This window comes from Vigna radiata, chromosome 7, assembly GCF_000741045.1.
Source record: "Vigna radiata var. radiata cultivar VC1973A chromosome 7, Vradiata_ver6, whole genome shotgun sequence".
NCBI classification, from domain to species: domain Eukaryota; kingdom Viridiplantae; phylum Streptophyta; class Magnoliopsida; order Fabales; family Fabaceae; genus Vigna; species Vigna radiata.
The window spans coordinates 5,229,347-5,239,931 of NC_028357.1; the positions used below are offsets into that span (position 1 = coordinate 5,229,347).

General features: G+C 33.4%; 1 protein-coding gene across 1 annotated transcript in view; it reads left to right on the top strand.

Moving 5' to 3' along the window:
• The first annotated feature begins 6,850 nt into the window (after window positions 1-6,850).
• Window positions 6,851-10,585, top strand: part of LOC106765975 (probable isoprenylcysteine alpha-carbonyl methylesterase ICMEL1) — an 8,695-nt gene continuing 4,960 nt past the window's right edge. Inside the window, exons 1-5 of the mRNA XM_022782680.1 lie at window positions 6,851-7,403; window positions 8,250-8,326; window positions 8,441-8,510; window positions 8,596-8,676; window positions 10,164-10,238. Of these exons, the coding sequence (XP_022638401.1) occupies window positions 7,021-7,403; window positions 8,250-8,326; window positions 8,441-8,510; window positions 8,596-8,676; window positions 10,164-10,238 (686 nt within the window). The 5' untranslated portion in view covers window positions 6,851-7,020. The remainder of the gene's footprint in view (window positions 7,404-8,249; window positions 8,327-8,440; window positions 8,511-8,595; window positions 8,677-10,163; window positions 10,239-10,585) is intronic.

The following is a 10,585-nucleotide window of genomic DNA, read 5'->3' on the forward strand; positions in this document are numbered from 1 at the left end:
CAACATTGAGAATGTGTTGATGTTTTCTCTCAACAATTCCATTTTGTTGAGGTGTTTCAACACAAGATAATTGATGTTGTATCCCTTTTTGTCTACAAAAATCTGTTATTGCAAACTTATTCTCATTATCTGATCTAACAACTTTTACATCAATTCCAAATTGAGTTTTGACATAAGAAACAAAGCCAATAAGTTGTGATCTTGTATCAAATTTACTTGCCATCAATTTAAACCATGTGAATCTAAACATATCATCCACCATAGTTAAGAAATATTTGAAACCATCGACAAAAGAAGTACAATAGGGTACCCAAATATCAACATGAATTAAATCAAAAGGAGTTTTTGAAACAATAGTACTTAATTGAAAAGGCAATTTTCTTTGCTTATAATAGTGACAAGTATCACAATGAGTGTATTTTGTATCAGGTAAAGTGGCATACATGGTGCGTAGTTTGGTATAACATGAAGAAGAAGGATGCCCTAGTCTAGAGTGCCAAATATCTATAGAGTTAGGTCTTATTGTAGGACAAGTAATAGAATTCTCAGGAGTAATAATAGTTGGTGAACCAAGGGGTGTGGATGCAGGAACTATCATGACATACAAGCCATCTCTTTCTTCAGTTTTTCCAATCATCTGTAGGGTTGACTTGTCCTGTATTTCACATGAAAAATTTAGAGATGGTAATTTTACAAGATAGAGATTTAGTTAAGTTTGTGACCGAAATAAGATTGACTGAAAAATTAGGAACAAAGAATACATTATGTAAAGTAAGGTGTGGGCCAAGAGAAACTGTGCCAGAAAATGAGCAAATGAAGAGTTCTTGTTGGGTAGAAAAATTGTAATTAGTGAGATTCTATGATAAGAAATAAAATGAGACAGAATTAGATATATGACCAGTAGCACTTGTGTCTATAATCCATTGGGAATAGATATTACCTTGATCCTGAGAAGAAGTGGAAACATTATGAGAACTCACTAGACCGGTAGAATGTGTCACTGTAGGATTAGATTGGGGAAGAAGTGTCAATAGACCATGAATTTGCTCTTGAGAAAGTCCCATAGTTGAGGAATGTGACTACGCTTGAGAATTATAAGAAGAAGAAACAACTGCAGAAGCCATTGAATTTCACAACCTCAAATTGAACAAAAATTTCACAACCCGAATATCCGAAAACTCCTTCAGATTCCTCAAAAATCAATCCAAGGCTACAAGTCATTGAAGCACCCAATTGTTTCTCATTGAAAATCCTACAAAAAAAAAGTCAAAACATAAAACATAACGATGCGAGAGTCATAGAGGGAGTAGCCACAAAAGGAGAAGAAATTGTAGGAAAGCCAAGAACGAGAGGTAGAAGATGAAGTTCTTGGCAGTAACAAAATTGGTTGCAGAAGAACGTGATCAAGAATTTTCTTCTTATACCATGTTATAAAAAAAGAAATGATGAAAAATATGTATCTTATTCAATTATAAGGAGATAGTACAAATGATATATATAGCTCTTTAAAACAATATAAAAACAAAATATAAATATAAAAACAGAATATAAATATATGAACATAAAGTGGGTTTTAAGCCTAACTCAACCCCACAAAACCGGCATGATAGTAGAAATTGGGTGGTCCAATAACGGCCCGACAACGGGTAGAAACAAAAATGTCTACTTAGAACTCGCTAGGATAGGCTCTAACCATGGCTCTGATACCATATTAGAAAGTGGGTTTTAAGCCTAACTCAACCCCATAAAACCGGCTTGTAAGGTGAGGTTTGCAGTTATATATATATATATATATATGTGTGTGTGTGTGTGTGTGTGTGTGTGTGTGTGTGTGTATTATAATTTGGCGTTATATCTAGTCGATGTGGGACTTTCAACATGAAAAGCAACATCAGGATCCTCAAGCAAGGTTGTGAGGTAAGTGTTGGAGCTACTAACAATAATGGATAGGTGTCCGTTTTGAACGGTTATCAAGACCGAGAAGGACATGGTTGCAGAAGTCATGAATGGTGAAATCGTAATCAGGGTCGTCAATGATGGCAAGAAGGTGATAGGGAATGCCTGAACGTTGAGACTCTGAAACCTTGTTAATGATGATGTTAAGACCCTTATCAACTTGGAGTTTGTCTGATGATTTCGGAGGGAATTTGAAGGCTTCAAAAATGTGGAAAGAGAAAAAGAAAAATCTTACCATTATGAAAATCATTAATATAGAAAGAGAAAAAATTGGGGTTGTAGAAAGAGCAGACGAGAGAGAAGAAAAAAATCAGATTTTGATTGTCATGTCAGCGCAAAATTAACATCGTTACTATCAACTTAACGAAGAAGACTTCATTCATACAATTTTTACAATTTTGGATCCAATAGATATAGTTTTAAAACCGGATACTAGACTAAATAAGCATTTAAACCTTGAATTTTCATTCAAATAAAACACGAGTCCCGCCTAAACTTATAACACATTCAAACGGGACAGGAAAAAAATAAATTCAAATTACTGCTCGAAAGTAAGATAACAGGAATAACATATTAACCATTTTACAATTACTGAAATATATATTAAATTAAAAAGGTGTATTTTTATTTTTTCTTTTATCTTGTGTTCATCTATATAAATTTTATCGATATTTTTCTCATTAAAATGATTAGTTCTTGGAGAGTCCTACGAAAAACAACACCATTGCAGACAAATGTCTGGCTATTCTGTCAATTTTACAGTGTTTTCAGGATTTTGTTAAAGATAACAAAAAAATATTTAATTTTAGTTATTGTTTAAATAATTAGAAGAATTTAAACATTTATGAAGATATTTGTGTATTATTAAGACATATATAATTTCATATTGTAAAGTATTTAGTTAAGAAGGGTGATCGATAAAGATTTGAAATGGTCTCGAATAAAAGTCAATTAAAATGGGAATTTTAGAATCCTGATAGTTTTGGATTCTACGTGTAATGTGTGGTTTGATTTTTTGAGAGATCCACTCTCAAAAGAAAGGTGAGAAAGCGAGTTTCTTCGTGATTTTACTTGGCTAAGGGGTGATAGTGTTCAATTTGTTTTGGGTTGGTTTATTTTAAAGGAAATTGGTAAGTAATTATAGGTGGACAGTGGTGATAAAGAATAGAGAAGAGAGTTTTACTTGGATTTATGTACATGGCTTCTTATTCACGTTATTTTATTTTTTTTGGTGTATTGTATTTCTGTTGGTATGATTTTATTTTATATATTTATATCAAAATGAAACTGGTACATGGGCTGTTTAAATTCGTAAGATTTCGGTATAATATTGCATGTGCTCACCTATAACGTATATTATTGGTCTTTTGTTTTGGTTAATATGGGTGATTGTTGACTTAACGCATATTATTGGGAAATGTGTAGAAGTGTGATGTGAATATAAAATTATGTTTTTTCTTGCAATGCTGTTTTTTGTGTGAGTTTTTTTATTGTACTACGAAAATGATGTGTAGTCTTGTATAGAGACAGAGATTTGAGTGTCATTTCCTTTTGCATAGGGAGGTGAATGTCTCGCCTAAAAGGTTTGAGAAGTCGAGGAAATAGGTATGAAGTTGCGATTGAAGACGACTCGAATTGTCCTGTTTTGCGTAACAGAACAAAGTGCAAGGAAACAACATTGATTTATGAGTGGATTTGTTGATTTATTATTTTTGAGTTGAGATATGTTGTTATGACTTGTTATTGTTTATGTTTAGTGTTGTTTATTTTGTTATATGATATGATGTCATTTCTGGTTGCTCACCCTTGCATGTTGTGGTTGTGGTTTTCACCTATAATGATCGTACTTGTACGGGAGTAGATGGTGTTACAGATAGTGTCGAAGTGCAGTAGACTTATGAGATAAGGGAAATTAGTTCTTCTGAGATTTTATTGATTTTGTATTTAAATTTCTTTTCTAAATTGATGTTTCGATAAAAGTTATGTTTGGATTTTTATTTTTTTTATGGTTTGTAAGAACAATATTTATGTCTTGTGATTTTTGCTTCCACGATACTATATAAATAAAGTTTTTTAATATCTAAAAAGAATAATTTTATATTAAACTACATAAAGAAGGAAGTATTATCCTGTTTTACACATAGGGGTGTTACACAATATAAGGTAATGAGTTTATGAATCTTTATTATTATATTGAGTTCTACTTTCAATCTAAGATATTGAGTTTATTAACATTCATTCATATATTCAACTCCACCTTATATTTTTACCAAATATTGGACTTAAACTTAGAGTTGTCAAAACGAGTAACCCGGCTCGATCCGGCCCAGTCCACCATAGGTTGGTCACTTAGTGAGCCAACCCAACTCGGTTCATTTATTAGCAAGCCAGAAAAATCTGAACCCGGCTCAACCCACCACGGGTTGGTGGGTAAACAGGTTGGCTCACTAGCCCATTTAATTACAATTTTTTTTAAATAAAAAAATTACAAACTTTCTATATTCAAATTTAAACAAATTTCACTCCCAAAAAATATGTTAAACTCAAGACAATTCAAAATAATAATAAAAAGTACAATATAATCCAAATGTCATCCACAAACAAACACAAAAAGCCTACTCCTTGAAGAATTTCAGTGAAGAAGTGAGAGTGACAACACCGTAAATGAGAGCAAGTTCCGCGAGAGTAGAGTTGTCAAAACGGGTAACTCAGCTCGACCCGGCCCAGCCCACCATGGGTTGATCACTTAGTGAGCCAACCCAACCCGACTCATTTATTAGCGAGCGAGAAAAATCTGAACTCGGCTCGACCCACCACAGGTTGGTGGGGAAACGGGTTGCTCACTAGCCCATTTAATTACAATTTTTTTTAAATAAAAAAAATTACAAACTTTCTATATTCAAATTTAAACAAATTTCACTCCCAAAAAATGATGTTAAACTGAAGACAATTCAAAATAATAATAAAAAATACAATATAATCCAAATGTCATCCAAAAAAAAACCCAAAATACATACAAATAAGTTTCTTATATGTCATAAGTTTCATAAAAAAATAATAAATTAAAAAAATAAAATTAGGTAGGTGGATTGGCGGGCCAATCCAGTCCACCACGAGTTCAACCCGCATGAGCCGGGTTTAAATGAGCCGAGTTGAAATATGACCGGCATAAAAAAAATTCAATTTTTTCAAGCCCAACCCGGCTCAAACCCATGGTGGGTCGGGTTGGCTCGCGGGTTGTGACCCATTTTGACGGCTCTACGTGAGAGTGATTTGTGAGAGCGGAGGTTACTTTTTTAGTGAATAGAGTATTTTATTTTTTAGGGTTTCATAAATAAAATAATAAATTGAAAAAATAAAATTAGGTAGGTGGATTGACGGGCCAACCCGGTCCACCACGGGTTCAACCCGTATGAGCCGGGTTGAAATCTGACCCACATAAAAAAAATTAATTTTTTCAAACCCAACCCAGTCTGAACCCATAGTGAACCCGGTTGGTTCGCGAGTTGTGACCTATTTTGACGGCTCTACTTAAACTTTATACTTCATTTTCCAATAATATCTCCTTAGTAGTCTTTTCTAGATTGTTTTATGAAGAGTGTGTTCTTTCTTTTGAAATAAATGTCTAGAACATATTTTTATAACATTTCTAAAAACATTAAACTATTTATTCTCATTTGCACATGTTTAAAAAAAAAAAAAATCATTTAAAACAAATCATTCTTAATTTATTTTAAGAAAGAAAATTTTTTGGCCGACTTTTTAAGAAAGTTTTTTTTTTTTTTTTAAATAAGTAATTAGTTTATTTTAAGAATAGATATTCTAAACATTTTATAGTTATCTTATTAGTTCCAAATCCAACTCAATTGTCATATACTAGAGAAGTAGTGTTTTTCTTAACAATAATCTCTTCAAATTCCATGGTCTAAAATTGTGTCTTTTAAGTTTCAACAGTTAATTTTCGTTTGGCACGTTTACTCAAATCATTGATCAACACAGTGTTACGTTTTGTGGGGGTAGAGTGCAAAAATCAAATACTCTAAGTTGAAATAAATAAATATATTAACATTCTGCATGATAATGAAGAGAAAACTATAACGTAATTTACAATTATGTTTGACTTCAAAATTGAGATGCTATATAACTTTGGAGTATAAATTCAGTTTTATAACATTATGATATTATGATATGTAAGAGTACGTATGCATTTAACATTTTCCTTGGAAACTTAGTTTTGAAAAGAAATACTTAGGTTTGATTTTTGCAAACTTAATTTTAATAAAAATTTGAGCGTCCTTTACGTAATTAAATTTTCTTAATTTATATATTTACATCAATAGTTCTTTTGAGCACATCACAATCTCATTATTCAATAGATTTAAATTAAAATAAAAGAAAACTTGTTATTTTATACAATATAATTTATATTAATCACAAAATTTTATTTAATTAAAATATAAAGACAATTAACCACCTTACCATTTTACAAAAAATTACATCAAAAAATATAAAAAAAATCTGAGAACTGGATGGACAATTCATTTTAATAAAAACTCAGTTAAAATTATTAAAATTCATTAAAGACTCAAAAAGACTTAATTACACTTAAAATGATTAGTTCTTAGAGAGTCTACGAAAAACAACATCGTTACAGACAAATGTCTGGCTATTCCGTCAATTTTACAGTGTTTTCAGGAGTTTGTTAAAGATAATAAAAAAATATTTAATTTTTAGTTATTGTTTAAATAATTAGAAGAATTTAAGCATTTATGAAGATATTTGTGTATTATTAAGACATATAATTTAATATTGTAAAGTATTTAGTTAAGAAGAGGCATTGATAAAGATTTGAAGTGGTCTTGAATAAAAGAGGACGCACCTCGTTTGACGAGCTCAAAATGCCATCTGGGCCCCACATTCAGGCAAACTAAGCCAATCACCACCTTTCTTTATTTCTTTCTCCGATTTTCAATTATTTTCTCTCTTTCTGTCACGCAACTCACACCATCTTCCAATAATCCTCTGTGATTGGCTCACACACTCTGCATTCGCTTCAATCGAAAAATGCCATCTCAGATCTTTCCCACATCCAACCGTTCTCTTGATTCCGCGGTTTCAACTTCTTCCACGGCGTTCATCCGTCCCAAAGAAGACCAGAATGACCCCTCCGTCAACCTCCTCGATCACTCCGCCTCCCCTTCCTACCGAGACATGTCCCTCAAGCCTCCCTTGCCGCGGGCCTCCAGCTTCACCTCCTCGCGCACCAAACCCTCCCGCCCTCGCCACTCTTTCAATCAGAAACGCCGCCGCCGTGCCGCCAGCCAGGACTCCTTCCCCGACATCTCTGATCAGACTCACACCTCCACCCGCTCCTCCTTCGGCCGCGATGTCGCCGCCGAGACCTTTCTCTTGACTCGCCTTGGCTTCAAGATGCTCGGATACCTCGGGTATTATTATCTCCCTCTCCCATCCTTCCCTTCCAGATCCTGCATTCACCCAAAATAGAATATATGTGTGTGTGTATAGTTCAAGATTTCAACACTGTAATCAAACAATGCTGATTTCTGACATCAAAGGTGACACAAGTGACAAGTAGTTTGGATTCTTTGCCTAATGTCGGGGATCGACAAAACTGCATGTTTGGCTACTTAACTTATACTTTAACTATCGATGGGATTAGTTCGCCTAGCTATGAGATAGATACCCCTGGCTCCAATACGGATCTAGTGTTATGTTTGGCAAAGAGGATAGAATTACAGTGGATGAAATTAAGAATAACGAGTGAAAATAGGTGTGAAATAAAGTGATTGTTCAGGTGTTTTTGATTGAAGGGAGAGAGGGAGAGCGGGGGAGAATGTGGAAAAACAAGTGAGAAATAGTTCACTGGGTCACATTATTTTTATTTTTGAAAGTATTTCACCTTATTTCTTTTTCTTCTCCGAACACACCTGATTGTTCCCGTTGGCGCTTTGCACCTAATTTCTCACTTGCCAAACAGGGCCTACAAAATGATGTTTTTTTCTTAGTGGGTTTTTGAGGTTTTTCAGTATAGCTTGGTGTGACTGCTTTGAATTGGTAATGCAATTGATAGGAAATCTTGTTATATATCTTCTTCAAAACTCCCATATTGTCTGTCTCAATTCTTAGGGTGCAGTTATATGTCTATTAAGAACCTTCAATTAATGGAAGTTGGTTTAAGATGAACTCTAACATCTCTGTTTATTTGTTTTACGTGATTATTATTTTAACATATACCATTTGTGGATGCTCTCTGATCATTTATTTCTGTTCAGGGTAGGCTATAAATGGATTACAAGATTTCTTGCCCTTAGTTGTTATGCACTACTTCTTTTTCCGGGCTTTATTCAAGGTCTCAATTCTGTGATCTATAACATTTTTCATACTTGTAATCTTATTATTATGTCCAGATTCTGATTTGAAATGCATTAATATCCCTCGACATTTACCGCGTTCTCTTTTATAGTTGGATATTACTATTTCTTCTCCAGTCAGATACGCAGAAGCATTGTTTATGGAGATAAACCGCGAAATAGGTATGCTTTATCACAATTGTCTCTGTACATTTATAAATTCCTTTAATCGATGCAATTTAAATAAATAGCTAATTTTCTTTTGCAGGCTTGACTTGTATTTGCCTAAAAATGGCAGCGGTCCAAAACCAGTTGTTGCTTTTATTACTGGTGGAGCCTGGATTATTGGGTACGTGATGTCTGTGCTTCATTTCAAAATTGCAAATTAACGTAATTAGGTGTAATAAGGGTTTTTTTTTTTTTTTTTTTTTTTATGTTGTTTTGATTGAGAGGATGTTCCCTATCCATGGAATTGTTGACTGTTATATTTTTGCGCACCATTAAGCTTATACATCATGGTGGTGGTAGTAAGAAGGTTGCTGACTTATCGAGATGCATAAAGAAATGGGTTGAATATTAAGTTTTGGAATTGTGTGTAAATGTCGACCACAAATGAACATTTATACTGACAATGTTTCATAATTGTACAATTATCTCAATAAATGCTAACTTTTATCAAATGTTACATATTGAAATGTTTAAAACTAGTATTTACATGTGCTATATTGAATACTCCCTTTCAAGCTTGAGCATATAAATAATATGCACCAAATTATTTCTACCTGGGAGATCCTTTGAAGGATTTGGTGAATATGTCAACAATTTGATTACTGGAACTGACTGTCAGTTTTAATTTTGCCTACAACAACTCTAATATGGATCTTCTTTCACATGGAAATCTTGCCCAATCAAAATAGTGTGGTAGCAGTTTACAATCTTTATATCACCTTTGTTCACACTTTAATCTTGATGTATTTGAGGGTGCGAACGATGAAATCCCAACGAGCATCACAAGCAGAATTTAGATTTACCACATTTGCTACAAAGGATATTTTGTCTACCTATCACGCATGAATAGCTGCCCGGGTCTCTCTATGCGTCCCCCTAACCTAGTAGTAGTTTGATGGCATTGGAATATACAAAGATGTCACAAGGTTTTCAATCAGTCCTACTTGTTTCCTAGAAAATGTCAAAGGCATTTGGGAGAGGCAGATTGAGCAGCTTCAATACCCAAGCTACAAGTATTTGAGAAGAGTCAAATCCTTGGTTTGAAACTGAACGGTCAGTCAGATGTTGTTATAGACAGAATTCCCTGGGTCATTTCCGGTGATGGCAATGTTTTCAATGTGAACCTCGAGATAATTGTGAGTACTAAGTCACCAAAATTATGTAAAAAGAGGTTGACATGGAGTAAATCAAACCGACTAATACTATATCAAGTTTGTTTATAATGTGTTAAGTGTTGGGCAACCCATGTTTATATATATTGACTAAGGTAACCGTACAATGATATCCCTAATAAATGCTACTTGAAAGACAAGTATTAATATCTGCTAAAACTAATATCTACATGTGCAGCCTGAGCTATATTTAATTGTATTATTAAGTAGTTTCAACCTGAGGAGGTTATAGTTATGTTTATAATTATATACATTTTTTTTTCCTTTTTTGACATTTATCATACCCTGTGCAATCAGAATAAGATGCTACCAATTTCATTATTGAAGGGATTAACGTGTTTGTCTGTCTGTTGTATATAAACCACACACACACACGTTCACCACTTACCAATTATGTGATTACTAGTTTTAAAGTATGTGTACGGTATTTGTGTAGTTACAAAGCATGGGGTACACTTCTAGGTCAACAGCTATCAGAGAGAGATATCATTGTGGCATGTATTGATTACAGGTGATACTTCCTTCCCCAACTTTCACATCTGTAAGGCTCTAGGTAGAAGCTATCTTCCCATTAAAATTGTTATGGAGACAAATATTCTGTACNAGTAAATAGTAATAGAGAAAACTCTATTCCTGGGTTCTATTGTACTGTATCATCTTTTCTAAATATTTTCTGTTTCAATTTATTCATTTGGTCCCGGTCCTTATGTTTTAGTTTGTACTGTCTCTTTTTGGTTTCTTCTTGATATTGATGATAAAATAAGAACTCTTTGATAGTTTTCAATCTTCTCGTTTTTATTTTTGAAAATTCTATTGATAGATTTAAAATATTGTTATATAATTAGAAAGTCTTAGGGT